General features: G+C 50.4%; 1 protein-coding gene across 1 annotated transcript in view; it reads left to right on the forward strand.

The window, feature by feature from the left end:
• The window catches only part of C3H1orf94 (chromosome 3 C1orf94 homolog), a 35,508-nt gene extending 15,471 nt beyond the window's left edge, over positions 1 to 20,037 (forward strand). The window contains exons 2-7 of the mRNA XM_024554674.2: positions 810 to 1,501; positions 4,330 to 4,587; positions 5,826 to 6,001; positions 10,854 to 10,931; positions 14,454 to 14,650; positions 19,962 to 20,037. Coding sequence (XP_024410442.2) covers positions 810 to 1,501; positions 4,330 to 4,587; positions 5,826 to 6,001; positions 10,854 to 10,931; positions 14,454 to 14,650; positions 19,962 to 20,037 — 1,477 coding nt within the window. The remainder of the gene's footprint in view (positions 1 to 809; positions 1,502 to 4,329; positions 4,588 to 5,825; positions 6,002 to 10,853; positions 10,932 to 14,453; positions 14,651 to 19,961) is intronic.
• The last annotated feature ends 1,183 nt before the right edge of the window (positions 20,038 to 21,220 follow it).

Genomic DNA, 21,220 nt, shown 5'->3' on the forward strand with positions numbered 1-21,220 from the left:
CCTGGTCACAGGAAGCTCAAGGGAGCTGGAGTCACCTGGCAGCTCTCCGGAGAGGCCTGAACTCAAGCCAGCGCTCAGCCTTCTCCCTCTTCTTTGCCACCTTTACCACCTTCTCCCAGGGCCAATGCACTGAGCAGTTTCCAGAATGCTCTGTGTAGACCACCTCATCCTCCCTTCACAGGAGCCCATCAAGTAGGGATAGTAGCTGGTTTTGAACTGGGTGCTGGTGATTCTCCTGGGAGTGCCAGGTGGAAGATGTTTCCTTATGAAGGATGACAGTGGGGCATGCTGGGCCATGAGCCAGGCCAGCAGGATTGCCAGCCTCTCCCACACCTGGAGAGAGCCAGCAACCTGGAGCCTAGAGTCCATGGGACCATCAGGCTCTTCAGGCAGGTGCTGGCCAACAGGGTCCAGCTGAGGGCCAGGGTCTGAGGTGCAGGTAGAGACCCTTATTTAGGTACAGGTAAATGCTTGTGAATCCATGCAGAGACCAACCCACTGCTGGTGCTCCCAGGAAGTGAGGCCCAGGCCAAAGGCCTTGATCTCAAATTAAACCTCAGCTTACTCAGTAAGATGCCATTTTGGGAAAGGACCCAGGTGTCCCAATTCCCAGAATCATACTCTTGGTACTGTGCCTGCTGGCATGGTGTAGAGACCTCTTGGGAGCCCACTGCTGGTCCATATTCTCTCAAGAAAGCCATTGGTTTCTCTTGCCTTCTCCACCTCCTTTCCCTGGGGCCTGGCCCTGCTGCAGAGCCACTCTTTCCAAGCTGGCACTAAAGCCACCTGTCTATCTGACCTGTTTGCAGAGCTCTGGAGCTCAGCAGTGGCAAAGATGAGATCTCCCTGTTGGTGGAGCAGGAGTTCTTGAACCTGACCAAGGAGCACCTCGTCCTGGTCACAGGAAGCTCAAGGGAGCTGGAGTCACCTGGCAGCTCTCCGGAGAGGCCTGAACTCAAGCCAGCACCCAGACTTCTCACGCCTCCTCTGGTGGCAGGCAGCAGGGAGCCCCCTCGAGCTCCTGTCATTGCTGGCGACAAGCTTCTGGAGCCCAAGGTGGCCGTGTCCATTATTGGGAGCAGGCGGGACTGCGATTCTGCCATGACTACGGTCACAGGCATCCTACGTGCTGCCAAAGCCAAGAGTGCCAAGGGGACAGATGATGGGGGCCACAGCCTGGGTACCTCCAACTCAGAGATCAGCAGGCTCCTGGCCCAGTTCCCACTGAAGTCCAAAGAAATGTCCAAGGCCCCCGACAACAAGGTGGTGCTGGAGGAGACGCGGGTCATCAAGGATTTCCTGCAGAACAGCATGTTCAGTGGCCCCCTACCCAAGGAGCCCACAGGGCTGGGCCCGCTCCTACTGCTGCCACCCCCGCCGCCTCCTGCACCCACTGACAAGCTCCTCGAGCTCCCTGTTCAGAAGAAGCAGCTCCCAGTGTTTGCCAAGATCTGCTCCAAGCCTGAGGCAGATCCCAACGTGGAGGGGCACCACCTGATGGGTGAGTGGGGCTGAAAGCAGGGCTAGCAGGTGGTCCTACAAGGAGGAGAAACTTGCCAGAAAGCCAATCGGGCTGCAGCCATGAGCAAAGCATCTCTGTGCAGAGTAGAATGGGCAAGGTGGCCTCTCTGGTGGGCACAGCCCCCAGGTGCAGCTGTTTCCGGTGCCCACGTGGCCCGTGGGGTGGATGCCCATGTACAGGGCACAGTTAATCCAATGTGCTTTGAGAAGAGGGACAGGCACATTTGGTACCTGGCTCATTTTTTAGACCACTGGGTATCCAGAGTACATGGAAGGAAGCAATTACCATAGTTGAGTCCTGTGTGGAGCTGCAGAACTGGGACTTTAAGCAAGAGAGGTGAGAGATTTGATTGGCAGCTGGGGTCATTTGGCTCCCCATGGAGGGGCCTGTTTTGAAAATGGGGCCTGGTCCTCTCTCTGGGGCAGAGGGAGAATATGCAAATCCTCCGGGATCAGTTGAGACTGCTGGCCCTGGGATTTGTTCCCAACACCCCCAGGGCCTTGGAAAAGTGCATTTCCAACCCCTAACAGGGAGTCCTCACCCTTCCCAGGAGATGCAGCCACGTCCCCAGTTTCCCCATCCCACTCCCATGTTCTACCTTTTGTGCCTATTCTAATTCAGCCACAGACTGGATGGTTCCAAGAAGGCAGACTGATGGCAGTGGCACTTGCCTCTAGTCCGCTGTCACTAGGAGTAAACCACAAGAAACTTTATCCCTTGTCTTGTGAGGATAACTGAGAGATACTTGTGCTGAGAGGACCCAAATCCCTGTTCCTAAGAAAGCAGGAACACGGTCACCCTTGAGAACATTCTGTGTGCTGGAGTGCTGTGGGGAGGCCAAGGGATCAGAGCTGTGGACAGCAAACTGGACTCTGGGTCTTTCAAACTGGACCAGAGGGCTCTTGGAGGACGCTGGGCAGCATGTGTGAAAGGATTAGCCCTGCCTGGAGGCGACTTTTATCCCACCTCCTCCTCTAGGAGACATGCATGGACGTCTTCCTCCACTGGGGTTGCTGGGTTGGAGGCAGCCTGCCCCACCCACCATCCCCAACACTAGTGTGTGCCTGTCCAAACAAATGTGTGGGCAAAGGTGTGCCAAAGGGAGCTTTGCAGATGTGAGTGTATTTGTTAGAGAAAATGTAGGTGTGGCTGCATATCTGCGTGTGTTTGTGTGTCCATCCCGTGTGTGTAGTTGTGTACATGTGAGTGAGTCAAACAAGGGACAGGCAAGAATGTGTGTGTTTCTGCATGCACAGACACCGGAAGAGAGAACTGGGGATGAGTGAGCAGCGAGCGGGTTGGAGGTGACCGACCGGAGGTGTGTGAGAGACTGCAGGTGTGGGGATCCCTGGGGACAGGGCCATTGTTACTAGCGGGTACTGTTATTTCAGTGCACTAGCTAGGGGCTATACTCAGCAACCAGAGAAACTCTTGGAAGAGACTCCAGGGACATGTTTTGCTAAAAATGTCATTTTTTCTCCTAAATTGGTTTGAGCTAGAGCAGCTCTCTCTTTGCTGGGATAGTGCTAGGAGGGTAGGCCCAGTCCTGCCCAGGCTTAGCCCCAGGGCCACTGGGCTGGGAAGGAATGGGGAGCAAGAGCTGGTGGGATCAGATCCACTCCTAACAGGTAACAGTGGACCCAAGGTCCTCTGATCCAGCAGTTAGTGAAATGATCTGAGGTACTTGCTGTGTGTCCAATGTCATATCCCAGCCAAGCTTCATGGAACCAGGACCCCTGGGCTGGGGAGGGAGTGAAAGATGCTGGGAGGGCCAAGGCCTCTTCCCCGCTCCAACTGAACAATGACTTCTTAATTTTGTTTGAAGAAAGAGTTCCGTTGCTAAAAAGGAAACATGGGTGAAGACCACTGCTGCGGAGGGTCTCCTGATGGTCCAGACGGTGTCCTAGCACTGGGGGCATGCTTGGTCTATTTGGAGAGAGGCCTGGGCCTGGCACTGACCACATCCTGTGACTCACTCTGTCTCTCTGATGACTCTTTGCCTTGGCCTGCAGTCACCCATTGCCTGCCATGCCCTCCTCCCTCATACCCCTGCATGGGAGGCCTTGCTGAAGGGCCACTTCCTCCTGGAAGCCCACTGACCCTTTCAGACAGATGCTTTCTCAGCCACCCTCTTCTACCATGTGTCTTTCTGTCCCCTCCCAGTCCCCATCTGCCTTGTCCTGAAGCTATTTCTGGGCCTGTCTCTCTCCTCTTCCTTGGTGTGAGCTCCTGCAGAGCCTGGCTCTGACTCATCACAGTGTCCCCAGTATGCAGGTCAGGGCATGGTGCTGATGAGTGAGCTGAATCACCTGTGAGCATCAGCGCAGGAGCCTTGATGGGGACCAGGCTGTGGCTTAGGCCATGTGTCTGTGGGAGTGGGTGTCTCCCCCAAAAGCCAAATGCTCCCTGAAGGCAGGAACTATGTCCAAGTCAGCTCTTACCTGGAACCTGGCACTATGGAGGGTTGGAAGGAAGGAAGGGAGGAAAAAAGGAAGAAGGGTGGAAAGAAAATAGGTAGAAAGGAAAGGAGGGAAGAAGGGATGGTGGGAGGGAAGGAAGGAAGAGTAGAGCAAAGGAAGGAAGAAAGGAGTTCATGAAAGGGGAAGATAAGAGGGGGAAGTGGGCCTTGAAGACCCCAGAGAGGAAGTTGGGATTGGATTTGGCCGGGAGAGAGAGCCCAGAGGGATGTGAGCCTGAGGTGTATGCTATGGAGGATCCACCACTTAGTGTAAAGAAGGTGCCCTCCTCACCCTGCATCCAGCACTTGGCCTTCTAGAATCATTGACTCAGTTTCCCTTTTACTGTAGAATGGAACTTGGGCACCAAGGAGCCAACCAAGGGTCCAGAGAGGCTCTTTGTCAGTCAGTGGCCCCAGAGCCAGAAGGACGTCTGTGATGAAGAGGGTTGCAGTGACCCAGGGAGCTCCATGTCCATGGCCCTGCCACTCAAGAAGTCTACATGGCCAACAGAGAAGACCCTGTTCTATGAGTTCCTTGGGGCCACCAAGAACCCAAGCGGGCACCTGAAGCTTCGCAGCAAAGAGGTGGATGGGCTGGAGCTGAAATGTAAGCTGGCCCTGTCCAGAGAAAGTTGGTGGCTGGGAGGTCAGAAGCCCTCACAGGCCCTGGGAGTGGCTCCACCATCCAATGGCTGTCTCATGGGCAAGCTGCTGTCTTTCTCTGGGTGTCCAATTTTAAACCTGTGAAATGGGGGAGATGACCTGCTCCCTGTGTCTCCCTTACTGGGAATACAGTTGCTAGAGAAATGCTGTTGCCTGTGAGGGTGTCCCATGGGCATTGTTGGTGGTCAGTTTAAACACAGACCTGACTAAGTGTGTCCCTTCAAGTTGCTCAGGCCCAAGAAAAATCCATGCTTCAGGTTATTTGTGTGTTGAGGTTGTGTCCCTGTTTTCTGTCCCTTGCCCTCCTATAATCGTTTTATTCAAAACTCCTTTCCCAAGAAAGATGCCAGTAAGGGGAGATGGAGGCCCCATCTCTTATTCTATAAGCCCACAAGACATCTAGAGGGAGAGAATTAAGGATTCATATTCCGAAACAGCTCAAGCAACTCTAACTCATTCAAACTAATTTTGGGTCATACCACAGTGAATTACATAATGTTTTAAAATATTTTCTTCCCTGGCTGGAGTGGCTCAGTGGGTTGAGTGCCAGCCTGTGAGCCCAGGGGTCGCTGGTTTGCTTCCTAGTTGGGGCACATGCCTGGGTTGTGGGGCAGGTCCTTGCTGGGGGCGTGTGAGAGGCAACCACACATTGATGTTTCCTCCCTCTCTTTCTCCTTCCCTTCCCCTCTCTCTAAAAGTACATAAATAAAGTCTTTAAAAATATATTAAAAAATTTAAAGAAAATAATTCCAACATAGAGATATAACTGTGCAAGGTCCTCAGGGGGTCGCTTTAGTAATTTGATAAGAATGACTTCCAAGGGCATAGCAATTGTTTGTATAAAGCTAGATTTTTCTAAAGCACTTGAGAGAACTTGGTTTTGACCATAGGTGAAAGATAGGCCTAGCAATCTGGTTCCTTGTGAGTCTTCATCCTTCAGTGAATGATGGAGAGAGAAGCTCCAAGGCAGACCCAGCTGGGAGTTTCACCCCTTCCAAATTGGCAAGGTGGGAATTACTGACGGTTGCCTATAGCTGGAAATTCACTGGAATTTAAAGAACCCAGAGGATCCCAAAGGACCTGACCTCTGAGAGTATTAATCCCAGGGACAGTCACACTGAAGATGTCCTGGCCTCTCCCTTCCTTGGTCGCTGAAACACCCACCTCTCCTGTGACTTACAGTTAACCCACCTGGGACGGTGGTGGACAAGAACAACCTCAAGTACACAGGGAACATCTTCACTCCACGCTTTGCCACCACCTTGACCTCAGCATCCCTGAACCAGCCACTCTGGCTCAACCTGAACTATCCACCTCCGCCAGCGTTCACAAATCACTCCGCCTTCCCACAGTATCAGGTGAGTGAGTGGGTCCTGGGCCTGGCTTTCCAGGTGGCCACCCGTGCAGGTTCCTGCCATTGAGGAACTTCGGCTGGCAGGAAGCCTACATCACAAAGAGCCTTTACACTACTCACTTAATCCTTCACTGTGGCCACAGCGGACCAGCTACTTGGTACACACGCACACAGGTGCACACACAAGGATATGCACACATATTTTTAATTTCCTTTGTCTGGGTTCCAGTTCACTCAGGGCTGTGTATTCCAGGGCTACTTTGCTGGTTCTGGCCTGTTAAGTGCTTGGGCTCCTGGGATAGGAGTGTGATTCTGACCAGTGTGTGATGGTACCTCATTGTGGTTTTAATTTGCATATCTCTGATGGCTAGTGATGCTGAGCATCTTTTCATGTGTCTCTGGGCCCTCCATATGTCTTCCTTAGAGAAGTGTCTGTTCAAGTCCTTTTTTAATTGGGTTGTTTGTCTTCCTGGAGTGGAGTCATGTGAGTTCTTTATATGTTTTGAAGATCAGACCCTTGTCTGAGGTATCATTGGCAAATATGTTTTCCCATACTGTTAGTTCTCTTTTCATTTTAATGCTGTTTTCTTTAGCCCTGCAGAAGCTTTTTATTTTGATGAGGTCCAGAGTAATTATTAATAGCACCTCTTCCCCTCTGGAGTGTCCTGGTGTGGATGACAAATCATATGGCCGCTTCACTGACACTTCACCTGAGCAGGCATAGCAAAGGTGGCACATGCGTGGTCTTGGGCTCAGAGCTGACATGAAATTGGTCGCCAGACACAAAGGGATGGTGAACCACTCGTGGCAGGTTGGACGTTTTACTCACAGAACCTATTTATGCAGGGAAAATGGAGTTTCTGTAGTCTGTCTATTTAACTTAATCTCCCTTAAGAGCAGCCGCCCACTGGGTAGAGGGAAGAAAAAATCAAATGAATGTCCACTCCGGTTTAAACCATAGTCCAATCGAATAGCTTAATCGTCCCTTTAGGTAGTGCCCAGCTTGTCCAGGAAAGCTGCTCAGTGTCTCAGATTTCTGCCTTCTGTTCCCCTCCCTGGTCCCACCCCAGAGCCGTGTGTTGGTGTGGGGGAAGGGTGGGAATGCACACCAACCTGAGGGGCCAGGTTCTCGAGAATTCGGCCCCAGGCTGGCCCAGCAAAGCCTGCCCAGGGCAACTAGAGAAGAAAATTTGCCCCGAGGTCTTCTTGTCTGTCTCTGGGCCCCTCCCCTTCCCTGTCTCTTTCTCTTTTACAGCAGGGCACAAAGTGTCTTCCCCACTCCATACAAAGCCTGTCTGAGCTGGTGCACCAGACTTAGCCCCTGCATCTCAAACGGGAGCTAAAGGAGTTAATCCAAGTCTTTCTTTTTCTCTCTGATGCTTTGTTTTCAAGACATTTTTTCTGTTTGTTTGCTTAAGAGAACAGTCTCCTCACTTGGAATGAAAGCCTCCTGCCCCACCGTTGAGGTGAGAGGTGATCATGAATTGTGATCCAAGGGGAAATCAAACTGTGTCCTATAATATCTTGTCCCTACACAGGTCCCTGTTCATCTGCTCACTGATTCAGCAGCTCCATCACCCATATCGTCCACCCTGGCGTGTCGGTGTTTGCTAGTTCGCCATTCCGTCATTTATTCACCTACTCACCAACTTGTTCATTTTTGCTTATTTATCAACTCATTTATTTAAATAATTTAAAAACCCTTTGCTTTGCACTGAACATTGGCCAGCATTGGCAAAGTGAGGGGATTCAGAGAGTAGCTTGGAGTCCAGTACAGGCCAGGAACCAACCCCAGACCAGCATTTGTGTGCACCCCCTGCCCTGCATAAACAGAAATGGTTGTGTAATTTTATTTATTGCAAACTGATTCCCTCTAAAGTGCACTCACAGGGCTCACCATGTAAAGTTAATTCACAATGGTTTGCTTTATAGAGTGCAGTGATATCTCTTTGCTGAGCTGACTTCTTCTGACTTGACTTTTTGGAGTGGGTGAGATTTGGACATATATTTTTTAAATTAAATGTATGGGAGTAATGTTGGTTAATAACATCATCTAAGTTTCAAGTGTACGATTTTGTAACACATCATCTGTATGTTGCATGGGGTGCCCACCACTCAAAGTCTAGTCTCCTTCTTTCAGAATATGTTTGACCCCCTCTATCCTCTTCAGGATCTCCCAGCCCCCTGCCCCTCTGGTAATCACCATACAACATGTGTCCATGAGTTTGTTTTTATTTGTTCATTTGGTGCTTTCTGTCTTATATCCCACATATGAGTGAAATCATGTGGTTCTTCTGAGCCTGAAGGTCCTTTGTCTTAGGAGATGCGGTGTTTGCATTGCAGGGCTGACTCCCAGGTCCCCTGGCCTGTGGGCAGAAGCGGTGGAGGGCCCTGCGGGGAGGGCCCCTGGGTTCAGCAAGGCAGTGCAGGTGCTGACTGGGCTGAACTGTAGAAGTCGCTGTAGAAGTTGACACCCCCCACCCTCTAGGTGGTAAAGAAAGACAGCATAATTTACATTCTCTCAGCTTCTTATGATCAAGGGGCCTGGGATAATTAGGAGTCTGCAGACTTGTTTAAAGGCATTTCCTGGCTTCCAGGCTGTGTGGCCTTGGGCAAGTTAGCTAAATGCTCTGAGCCCTGGTCTCCTCACTTGCTGAATGAGCGCATCATAATTACAGCAGCAGCAGCAGCAGCAGCTGCCATTTGATTCAGTTGTAAGGTTAATTGAGTCCATGGATGAGAAAGGGCTTTGTAAAACCTAAATGATACAGGTGTTAGTTTTTATTATTATTCAGCCCTGATCTTCCTAGGAAACAAGGTCAGGGAGCTCCGCAGACCTTGAGGAGACAGAGAAGAGACACAAAGAACAATTTATCCTGGTCTCTTTCCCTGCTTGGCATTAGGAATAAAGAGGAGGTCCCAGATCCAATTTACTCAGAGCCCCATGTGGAGGGACACAAGCCTGGAAGACTTAAGTCCCCTGGTCTGAGGAGCTCCAGAGGCTCCTGGGCTGCTTGCCACAGAGTGGCTCTGCCCCCAGTTAAGGAGGGAGGATGCATTGGAAGAGGCCATGGCCTCAAGCAGGGAAGAATGTTTACTTACCCATGCTTGTTGTGATCTTACAGAACTGTGATTCGAACAGCTAGAAAAGCCCTGAAAGTCATATAGTGTTGCTTATACTAATGACTGTGGCACCATCTCCTGCAAGTTTGCCACAGGACAGAGCAGAGATGGGCGGCTGTTTGTCTTGCACAGGTCCTAGGGGAAACCTTAGCCCAGCCGGCCTGGGGAGGAGAGTGGCCTGGGGAAATTTGCTGTGCAAAGCAGAGCTGAGTGCTAATGGGGGTGAAGGGGAGGTAGGAGGGAGTGAAACAGTGACACTGCAACCCTGACCTTGGAGCTCAGTGAGGTCTGGGAACAGGCAGGGCAGCCCCATCTGTCTGACTTCTCTGTCCAGGTTCAGCCACAGCTGGAGTGCAGGGGCCAGGCTGTGATCATGGTGGTGAGTGGGGCTGCCCCAGGCCATGGGGCTTGGAGAAAAAAGGAGCAGGTGCCCTGGTTTCAGGTGAAGGGTTTATGGGAGGTGGAAGGGGCCCCGCCATGGTCAGGTGTCAGGTGCACAGGAGCAGAGAACAAGGAGGGGCTCTGAGAGGGTGTGTGCTCTCCGGGACCTGGAAGGTGGATGGGGCATGAGGAGCGCTGGAGGCTTTCCCCCAGATCTCACCACATCAGGACCCCAGGACTCTGAGGAAGTCATCAGGGGCAGTGTCAGCCATCAACACTTTGACAGTGGGCACAAGACCCCAGAATCAAGGCAGCATTTCAGTGTGCAGAATCTTCTGGAAAGACATCGTAGTCCAGAGGTGCTTTGGGTGTTGAGCTAAATCTTAGGTGGTGACTCTGGATCGGCAGTGAAAGGCAGTCTGAGGCTCCAGGGGTCCTGGCCTGACCCCACCCACAGCAGCTGTTCTGCTGTGTGTGTGTGTTGGGGTGGGGGGTACTCACGGGCATCCAAGGCACCCTGGGCAGAGTTGTGAATAAAGTTTTTACTTTCCATTTGTCTGAGCTCCCAGAGAGCGTCTTTGTGGGGGTGGGGGGAGAGGGGCGGCACAGTGAGATGCTAAATACACCTAACACGTGCAGGTTCCTCACTGTGCCAGGCACTGGTCTAAGCCCTGTCCATGCATGAACTCATTTATGGTCACACCAGTCTTCATCACGAGGTGCAGATACAGGTGCGTGTGGGCATATAGACACACAGCAGCACCTGGGTTCACAGGCGCACATTCGTACGCAGAAACACAGAGCTGCAGACACAAAAGGAGGCACACATGCAGATATGCTTAAACAAACATGGGCACCCACCAACACGCATACACGCAATGTCCATGGACGCCTCGTGTCTTGGGGCAGGAACGGGGTTAGGGGAAGGAACTTAGAAAAGGGGTGTAGACAGCAATAAAGAGAATTTGGCTACCTTCACAGGCTTCACAGTCTCGAACACACATCATTTTATAGAAAAGGGAAAAGAGGCTCAGAGAGGTGAAGTGACTTGCTCAAGGTCACACAGCCACTAGGGGGCAGATCTGGGATTTGAGAGGCAGTCAGATTCCTGAAGCTCTTATCTCAAATACGTACCAAAAAAGGCTGTGAATCCTGCTAAACAGAGGCTGCCTGTGTGGTGTGGGTTGTACATGCCTGGCCTGACGCAGGCTGGGCCCGGCACCTGCTGGGTGGGGTTTGCAGGGCAGTGGGATGGAGATCCAGGCAAGTGAGTGGGACACTAGGTGGAGTGGCTGCTCCTTGACTGGAGGCCCTTTGCCCCACGGCTCTGAGCCCCTCCGTTCTCTCCCCAGGGCCTGTACCCACCGCGGGCAGCCAGGATGCCCTATCAGCAGACCCTGCACCCCCAGCTGGGGTGTTATCCTCGACAGGTGAGTAGACGGCCTCCTCACCTCTGCCGCAGCTCCACAAAGGCCTCCTGGTCAGAAGGACATCTGGTCCCTTGGCCTGGTCACCAGCCACACTTTTTGGCCCATCCTGGACCAGAGTACACACCAATACCAACCCGCAGGTAGAAACAAACTGGTGTCCCTGGGTGACAATAACAGCCAGCAGTGACAGAGCCCTTACCGAGTGCCAGGCCCTTCTCTAAGGTCTTTACCTGCATTAACTAATTTAAGCTCACAACCACCCTATAAGGTGAGTTAGAGGTAAGGAAACTGAGGCACGGAGAGATGGGGTCATAAAGGTAACATTCAAGTTACCTCTTGCTGTGGCAACAACAACAACACAAACAACAAAAATGGCCTCAAGGTCTCATAGACTTTCAACAACATTTTTTACTCACCGTCTATGGATTGGCTGAGCGGGTCTGGGCTGGGTCCACATATCCTCCTGTGGGCTTGTGCTGACGAGGCAGTAGCTTTTGCTCCTGCCACGTGAAGGACAGGCGAGCGGGAGGGAGGGACCAGCAGAAACACCCAATGCCTCTGGAGCCTTGGCTCAGAGCTGGCACGAGGTAACGTGTGCCTGCTTTCCATTGGCCAAAGCAGATCACATGGCTTTGCCCAGCGTCAATAGTGCTGGGAGTCCCGTTCCTCACCTGTCGGTTTGTCAGTCGAACTACAAGAACCCCAGTCTTGTAGTTAAATCCAGTTAAATCTGAATCTAGTTAAATTCAAATTTTAGATAAGCAGCGAATGTTTTGGAATATGTACGTCCCAAATATGGCATGGGCCATATGTATACTAAACTATTATTTGCTGTTAATTAATCCATTTGTGATTCAATTGTGTGAAATTTGAATTTCACTGGATGTCCTGTATTTTTGTTTGCTAAACCTGGCACTCCTACCCCCACAGGAAAGTCGGGGGGTGACTCTCTGCTGGGCAGTATCGCAATGGCAGAATTGGGGTTTGACCTTGGGCAGCCTGGCTTCAGAGCCCATGAGCCCAATCACCGCAGTTTACTGCCTCTTATACATAGATTCTCAACAATACATAGATTCGCAGTATCAAAATAAAGCACGGAGACAAGACTACAGATGCAAAGTCACAGAGATATGGCTATAGACACGCCACCAAGCTGTGTGTGCACTGTGCAGGCACACCCAGAACGCAAAGCAGCACTCTCAGAGATGCTGAATGGCGTGGGGCGGGGGCGGGGATGTGAGGAAAGGCCGCGCACCCTCAACGCACAGGTGGGCCGGCCTCACACTCCTACTCACAGCCTCTGCGGCCTCTCCTCTCTCCCCAGGGAGCCCCGCCCTTTCTCTGCAAGCTGCGCCTCTGACCTGCAGTACGTTAGTTAGGCTCTTCCAGAGGGCAGAGAAGGGACGGCGGGTCTAGGTACTTTATTGCGTGGGCCAGGATGGCTGCCTTTTCAGCAGTGGGAGCTTCGCATCCTGAGACGGGGAGAGGAGAGACAGTCTGGCTCACAGAATCTCAGCCACGTCACCTCCACCCCTCAAGCAGTGACACCATCCTCCTAGTTCCCACGAGGATGTTTTTAGACAAAGTTATGTACATGCCTATACTTGAAAAAGGTAATACAAGGACACGAATCTCAGAAGCAATCACTGTTATTGGTTTCTCCGGTATTTTTCCAGGGATGTCTGTTCATACAAACGTTTTCGCACATGTGTGGCATTCTGGACGCACTGTTCTATCACCGCTTTTGTCAGAGAAGAGTCTATCTCGGAGCAGTGCACACGACTTTGCTTTATGGTTTTCATCAGTTACAAGTAGTTAGGGACACGTTTTAAAACAGAGATTGTAGAAGCTCTTCTAGGACAAGAATCTTTTCTCTCATGTCAGTCACCTCCCCGGTCCGCCTTCTCCCTCCCTGCTAGGAAAAGTAGGAGTATTTTTGGTCACGCTGGCCCACAGGTGTCTGTCCTGGGAGGTGCTTTCCTGGGTTCTCTCTGTGAGCTCTTTCTGACCTTTAGCTCCTGATCTTGGGGCTTTGTGCCTGCGCACAGCTTCACCAGATCCTGTACGTCCACTGGGGGAAACATGGGGCGGGCCAGGAGGGAGGGAGGGGCTGAGACCTCCAGAGGGAGCACGCACAGAAGTATGAAACACTTGCTAAGCAAGCCGCTTAACCCCTCTTAACTTCAGTTTTCTCGACCCTAAAATGGGAATATTAATGGTACTACTTCTCAGGGCTGTTTGGAGTTTAAATGAGCAAATCTGTGTGAAGGCCATGCTCTAAACCCTGGAGAAGCGCTAGCCTCTTTGAACGTTGTATCAGATAAGGATGCGTAAGCTGAGTGGGGGCTGTCGGTGTGCAGAATTCCCCAGCAGCTTAGAACCCAGGCTCTTGCTATTAAAGTGGAAATCCAGACGTCGCCTCGGTTTGGACTGAAACTGGCCTTAGCACACGGGAGGATGGACGTCAGCCTCACACGAGGGGGCGCTCTGACGTTTGGACGTCAGTAGTGGAATACAGCGCTCACACGGAGACGGGCTCCGCGTCATTCTAGGTGTTCAAGCAGGCACTTAATGGTCTCTTTTTCCTCCTTCCACTTCCTTTCTCTTTCTTTCTAGCATTCATTCAGCATATGTTTATTGAGCAGTTACTATCTTAGGAGGGAAAATATGTGGGTAAATAAGGCAGATGGGGGTCTTGCCTTGCCAGGGGCGTGATTGTGAGAGCCCTGGTTTTGGGTGGGAGTATGATCCAGGTGGTCTCCAAGACTCCGCTGAGTTCCTATTTTTCTCCAGGGTTTGAGCTGAATCCCACTGCCTTTTTTTCCCTCTTTCTTCTGGACTCACACTGCCCAATACTGTACCCACAAGCCATGTGGGGCTACTTGAATTTAAATCAATTAAATTAAGTAAAATAAAAAATTCAGGTTCTTATTCACATGCCACATTTCAAATACTCAGTAGCCACGTGTGGCTGGTGGCTGCTGTGTTGGACAGTACAAGTGGAAATCATTTCCACCGTCCGTCATAGGAATTTCAGCTGGGCAGGGCTCTCTTAGACTTGGAACCTGTTGAGACCCTGAGACAGAAACCAGGGATGTTTAAATCTCAACAGCTTTTTTTGAGATAGTAGAAGACTTAAAGATGAACAAGGGGCTTTGAGGGTGGTTATTGACAGAATGAAAAGAAGGGGGGTAGGGAAGAGAATGGAGATATTTATTTTCTATTTATCATGTCTCAGACTCTTACATCAACTGACTCAGTCCCAAACAACAGATAGTGTTTGCCCATTTCACAGATAAGGAAACTGAGGCTCAGCTAAATTTAGTCACTTGCCAATCTCACGGACGGAAGTTGAGCCCTGTGCATTTTCCATTCCAACATGTTGCCTTCTATGTGCTCCACAGTGACTGAGGGGCACAGGGCTGAGGATGTGGCTGGGGTCAGGCAGAGGGTTGGGGAATGTGAGGTTTGGAAGCAGTGAGCTCTGCTGGACCTCGCCCCTCTCTCTTCTCTGACCTGCAGGTGACACCATACAATCCACTGCAAATGGGACAGCAGATTTTCCGCTCCTCCTACACCCCCCTGCTGAGCTATGTCCCCTTCGTCCAGCCCAACTATTCGTACCCTCAGAGGACACCTCCAAAGCTGTCCTCCAACCCCCGAGACCCTTCGCCCATGGCAGGAGATGGGCCGCAGTTCCTCTTTCCGCAGCCATACGGGTGAGTCTGACCTGCACTGGAAGTCCTGCTTACGGCTAGAAAGCTGCTGGAGAGGGGAGTGAGTATGCTGGGTCCCACCACTGTGGGGAGGGGAGGGCCCTGTGCTTGTGTCTGGATGCTGGGTGGGTCCTGGATGGAGCTGGTGTGGAGGTGAGCAGGGTCTGGAGCCTGGTGGCCCCTTCTGGTGGCCCATTTTGGGGCTGCTACTGCACAGTCAGTAGTGACAATACTTCAGCACAGCAGGTGGCAGGTGGTGGAGCATGGCGCATTTGCCTTTTCCCATTTGCTTGGTTTACAATAGGACACAGCCAGGTAATCTTGCAGCTCTCCCCACTCTCTGCACTGTGAGCTCCTCGATAGGCTAATCTCCTGAACATCCCATTGACTTCGCAGCAGGCCTTGCTGAAGGATCCTCCACTGCTTATCAGGGCTGCTCACGCTTTTCTACCAAAGTGCCCCAGACAGTAGAGGGTAGGGGCTTAGTCACAGACAGCCAATACAAACTCTACCTGTTAGATGAAAATTCCACACGAGTGTAAACATGCTGGTTAGGTTGTAAATTTGTGTTTGTTGTTTTAATGCAACAACACAGAGCCTCTCACTGCCACTCAACAAATCTTCAACTGGTATGGATGCTCACAGAGGAAGGCAGTTCCGTTCCTGAGAATCTGAGTCTCCCCGACACCCTGGGAAATGTACACCCAGTTTCAGAAACTTGGTTTACGGAGTTAAGGCCAAACTTGCCGATCTGACATGGATTCCCCACCTCCCCATCACAGAGTGTCACTGCAGGGTCGAAGGGTGTCCCCAGACTCTCATCCTTTCAATCAGTGTTTCCCCAAGTGTTCCTCATTTAAAGGACTAATGCTAGAAAGAGGTTTCCGTAGTCTGTTTGGGAAGAGCTGTGGGAAACAAAGATGTCTTAACTGTTGGAATTCTCAGATCATTTAATTTCCAAGGGTGCATGGAGCATGTCCAAAAGGGTGATCAATAGTGTTATTTGAACCTAAAACCCACAACCCTGTTTTTCTCTTGCTTTCTTGCTTTCATTCTTCATTTTCCCTCCCTCCCTCCCTCCTTCCCTCCTTCCCTCCCTCCCCTCCCCTCCCTTCCTTCCTTCCTCCCTTCCTCCTTTCCTCCTCCCGCCTTTTTCTTTCCCTTTTTCTTGTAAGGCATATCAAAACACCCTGGAAAGTATGCATTAATGCACATAGTTCATATGCTTTTAGCCTGGGGGGCATAGAGGATTAAGACATGGCTCCTTCCTTCAGAGAGCTGAGAGTGAGTGAGATGTGGGCATAATGATGTTAGAGCCATGACAAAGTGGAGGTCATCACAGTGGCTCAAGGACAGAGAAAGGATCTTTGCTGGGTGGACAGTGAGGGGGCTGCTGTGATCAGTGATTAGAGAAGGGCCTTCCAGGTGGTGGAAGTGAGGCCCCAGATTGCAAGGGGCTTGGCAAGCTTAAGGCATGGGCAATAAAGTCATCTGGTTGAATTATTAGATTTATCCCTGAAGAAAGGTGGAAAATAGGATTGGAAAAAGGAGGCTGGGACTGGATTCTTAAAGGCTTCTGGCTGCTAGGCCTAGGGATCCAATGCAGGTTTGTGCCCATTAGCATGAACTGATGGGCTGGAGGGGAGAGAAACAGGAGGAAAGAAAGGGTGTTGTCTGGAGGTGGCTCTGGGGGTCTGTAGGAGAGGTTCTTGCCTCCTTGGAGGTGAGAGTGGATGAGACTGCAGAGGAATCAAGACAGACTACCAGCAGGCCGGCAGACTTCCCATATTCCACGCTGTGACTCTGGGCTCAAGGGGAGAGAGACTCACTATAGAATGTGGAAGGGAGCGTGATATTGAGGGCTCATCAGTCAGCCATTGGGAAACACTGATTGGGAGCAGTAAGGGCGGAGAGTTGAGAGCCAGTCACTGGCTGTCTGCCCAGGCAGGGAGAGGAAAAGGAGCGAGCAGGAGGCTGAGGAAGAAGCAGTTTTAGAAGTGGGAAGGGATCCTAGGTCCAGGTGGACACATCACAGGCAAAGGTGGAGAGTGACAGGAGTGGTGGCAGGCAGCAAGGTGGCATGGTGGCCACAGCGGTGGACAAGACCAGGAGAGTGCAGTTGGAAAAGCAAAGCAAGGGGTGTGTACCTGTGTCCTCAGAAGGAACAATTTGTTCATTCAGAAAATATTTATTGAGACTGAGCATCTTCTATGTGCCTGGCACTGTACTAGGCACTGGTTAATGCAGAGAAGAAGACCAAGTTTTCCCTCTCTCATTCGAAGGGGAGAAATAGACAATGTGGAACTAAACAAGCAGCATACTCACCAGGTGCTGGGGGTTAGGGGAGAAGGAATGAAGGGAAATCTCTTGAGCTGAGATCTAAATGAAGTGAGAGAATGAACCAGGCATATATGTGGGCGAAAAGCACTCTGGGCAGAAAGCATAGAAAGCACAGCAGCCCCAGATGGGGAATGTAGCTGGAGCACAGTGAGTGGGAGAGAGAGGGGGCAGCATTGAAATCAGAGGAGCAGCCAGGGCCAGACTAGGTAGGGCCTGTAGACATGGTACAAGGGTTTGTTTGTTTTTTAAAGAGCAGTGGGAAGCCATTACAACTTTCAAACTGGTGAGGACATGTTCTAGTTTTCTATCTAGAGAAGATGACTTGGGCCCAGGTGTGAAGAGTGGACTGTGGGGTCAGAGCCTTTGCAGGGGTGCAGGATGGGAGCTTTTATAGCCGTCTGAATGAGAGGTGCTGGTGGCATGGACAAAGGCAGTGGCAGTGGGAGAGAGTACAAGTGAAAGGTCTGGAGTGTTCATTGTCATGCGGAATGAGGAAGAGAGTTATCAAGCGTGATTCCTAGGTTTTTGAGTTGAGCGACTAGATAAGTGGCAATGCTAAAATACCAAGGTCAAGAAAGCTAGAGCCAAGATCTGTTGATAAGAGTTTGGCTTGAGATATGCAACATTTGAGATGTGAGTGGAGCTGTGTGAAGCAGATGAGTATACGAGTCTGGGGCTCAGGGCAGAGGTTGGGGCTATAACAGAAATCTGGGGGTTGTTAGCATACAGATGATATTTAAAGGCTTGGGATGGGATGAGGTCAACCAGCAACTGCATGTACATAGAGAAGAGAGGAGGCCCAAGGGCTGAGCCCTGGGCCTCCAGCATGTGGAGAGCTTAGGGAGATGTGGAAGAACTAGCAAAGGGTCTAAGAGGGAGCCATATGAGGTGGGAGAAACTATGGAAGAGAGTGTGGAATGCAGGAAGTCAAGTGAAGAAATTACTTCCTGGAGGAGGAAGGAGGGATTGCAGGTGAGGAAAACGAAACCCAGGCACTGTCGGATGGAGTGCTGAGCACAGCAGTGGTGTTGAGTTGCAGTTACCAGTGATCTTGGGTAGAATGAGGTCTAGGAGAGGCTACTCTGGGCTGGTGGGGGTGGGGTGGGGTTGGTGGATATGGGACCTAGTGGAGAGTTTAGTCTCAGAGACAATGAGAGTCAGCACTTCCTCTGGGTCAGGAGCAAAGGAGAGAACCAAGAGACTAAACTATCCAAAGTGGAGAGGAAGGAGCAGGTGGCTTCTGTGTTCTCAGGGAAGGAACAGGGGAGCCCTCCCTTCCCTCTGCCAAATGAATTTGCATACACACATCAGGGTACAATAACCATACAATTTATCTTCCAAAGAACAATATTGAAGGCTAAAAGAAGCACAAATAACAATTACACTGGAAATATCAGTGTAGAAACTGTCCGGGCAAACCAGGGCAGATCAAGAGGCAGTTCAAGCTCTCCCTGCTTCCTCCGGGAAGGATTCCTTGACAACTCTAGTCCACATGGATTCCTGGTCCTCAATGCTCATCCTGCCCAGGCCATGCCCTTGGCAGTTGATCCAATCAGAAGATCTCGGCATGAGAAGGGCTTAGATGCATAGGGTGGGTAGATCAGATGCAAGGTGTGCCCTGAGTAATTTGTTGCTGGGAGTTATTAAATGTAAAGTGTTGGTTATGGCTTTTATTTTATAAATCAGAGTAGAATCCAGAGTATCTCTATAGTAACATCACTTTCAATCATTTATATTCCAATATGATTTTTGAAAGAGAGAATAAGAGGTGGGGTCACTGCCAGCATTAACTGCTCATGAGGCACCTACCTCGTGCCGGGTGCTAGGCTGGGTGCTGGGTGTGAAATGGTGGGCAGTCCAGATAATGTCCCTGCTCTTGTGGAATCTATTTTAGTGAGAAGGGAATTAAACATAATCCAAAGGCTAGCTTGTCCACGGACACTCAACGAGTGACAGATACCGACATGAGCTGAGGCATTACAAATTAATGTGCTGGCTTGTTCCCATTGCTTCTCTTCTCCCCAGCCCCCCTTCTCATTTTACCAATTCCTGGGAGAGCGCCGTGAACGTGAACATCTTCCGTAATACGCATCTGCCCAACTGAAAAGTGACTGAGAGTCCCTGGATTAGACTAAATCCAGTCATTTGCTACGCTGCAATTCATACTGAGCTCTGCTCCCATTCATTTAAAGTATCCTAGCAGATGGGTGACGAAATTGCAATGGGATTCCAGAAGTATGAGTGAATGATTCCATCTGGAGCGGTCAAAGGAAGGTTTCACAGAGGAGATGGCTTTTGAACGCCCTTCTGAGGAATGAGTAGGAGTGTGCCAGGGAGAAAAAGCAGGAGTGTGTCTATTTCTGCTCTTGGAGGGTGAGGCTCAGGCCTTCCTGGCTCTTCCTTCTCTGAGGGTCTAGCAAACTCCCAGGCATTCAGTGGTGTCTCAGTGCTTAATTCTTGAACTGGTATTGAAACAAAGGGCCTGCATTAGCTTGGTGCTGGTAAGGGGAGGAGCCCTGGGATTGTCTGGACTTCCAGATCACACTCTGGGACATGGCCCTGAATTCTCTGTTGTTGTGGAGTTTCCTCAGGGACACACTTGGTCCTCTAAGGCCGGTAGAGTGGCTGTAGGACCACAGGTACAGTGTTCAGATCCAGGTAGGAGAGGTTCCCTGTGTCGTGGCCCTGGGCATGGTGAGAGTGTAGGCTCCATTGACATAATCCCTGCAGATGGCAGGGGGCTTCTTGACCTGTGTAAGTGGTCGGAAAAGCTCTTTTTTGTCCTCCAATTGTAGCATTTTAATATTTTATTTTCCCAGAGCCAAAGCTTTTTTATTATGCCAGAGCTTTTAGCCTCCAAGCCTGTCACAGTCATGACAGTCTTTGACAGCCACAAAATTAAAATATTACTTTTCCTAATATCTCTGCCAACATCAGGAATGTCACCCTGACATCCATCATCTTTGTCTTCCAGGTTCGGCTCATCGTCCGGTGGGCCCCTGCTGAACAGCCCCTACTTTTCCTCCAGTGGGAATGGCATAAATTTTTAGGTCTCCTTCTCCGCACCTTCCTCCTACCTTAGCCCTCGGATGAGGGCTAAGGGCTCTGGGATTCTGGATGCTGCAACAACTTGGTAGGAAGTTTGGAAAGCCAAGGTTCCGCCAGATCACAGACAGAAGACAGCAAGACCAGACTCATTTACTGACCAACACTCACATGCACAGCACCCCCGACTACAGCGTCATACTCACTTGCTCAAGTACTTATGCACCTGTATTTAGCTAACATGAGTGATTTTTGTTTTTGTTGTTGTTGGTAAAATAGAAGTAAGACACTTAATTTTAGAACGTTTGTATTTTATGATAAAAGTATGAGCTGCTTGAAACAGAGTGTGCCTGTTTGGGTTTTTTTTTTTCTTTCTTTTTGCTGTTGTTTTGTTCTGCATAAGCTTCACAGCTCCTTTCCCCCACATGACTCATTATTTACTCAGGACATGAAAAGACACCAGGGGCTGAAGTCCTGAAGTGCTGGTCTCTAAATATGAGACCCCAGAGGTCATAAACTTGACCTCTTATCTTCTCTTCTGTAATCTATTCACTTCTCAGCACCCCAGTTTATGTAATGCATGTAAAAGAGATTCACCCTCCTCTCTCCTATCTAGGTGATGGTTTTACAGAAACAACTCTCTCGGACACACGATGGGAAAATGTGTCTTGGAAATGAATTCTAAAAATAATCATAAATGTGACAGACTATATCCAGGGACTGTATACCAATGCGAAGCAGCTCGAGGTCAGCCTCTGAATTGCCCCTAGTGGCACGGCCCTTGGATCTCTCTCGATCAACTTTTATTAGTGACTTGAGTAAGGACATTGAAAGCATCCTGATCACATTTATGGAGGACACAACTCCGGGAAGAGGAGGTGACCTGAATCAGTTAGATACATGTCCTTTAACTCTCCTCTTCTCCACCCACAGCAGGCATCACTAAGCTACTGATCCCCTGAGCCTGGACAAAGCCACAGAATTTTTCTCCTTGTGGCAGGAAGCTACCACTGATCAGGGCTGGTCTGTGAAATGAAACCCATGTGCCATTCTTGGGTTTCAACTCTAACAAGATGAAATTAGGGGGTGAATGTAAGGACCTACTTTACACTTACCTACTTTGGGGTCTAAAAATGAACTCTGGATAGACAGACAGACCGACATTATCAGTTCTAAGTTGCTCTATTC

This window comes from Desmodus rotundus, chromosome 3 (genome assembly GCF_022682495.2).
Source record: "Desmodus rotundus isolate HL8 chromosome 3, HLdesRot8A.1, whole genome shotgun sequence".
Classification (NCBI taxonomy): Eukaryota; Metazoa; Chordata; class Mammalia; order Chiroptera; family Phyllostomidae; genus Desmodus; species Desmodus rotundus.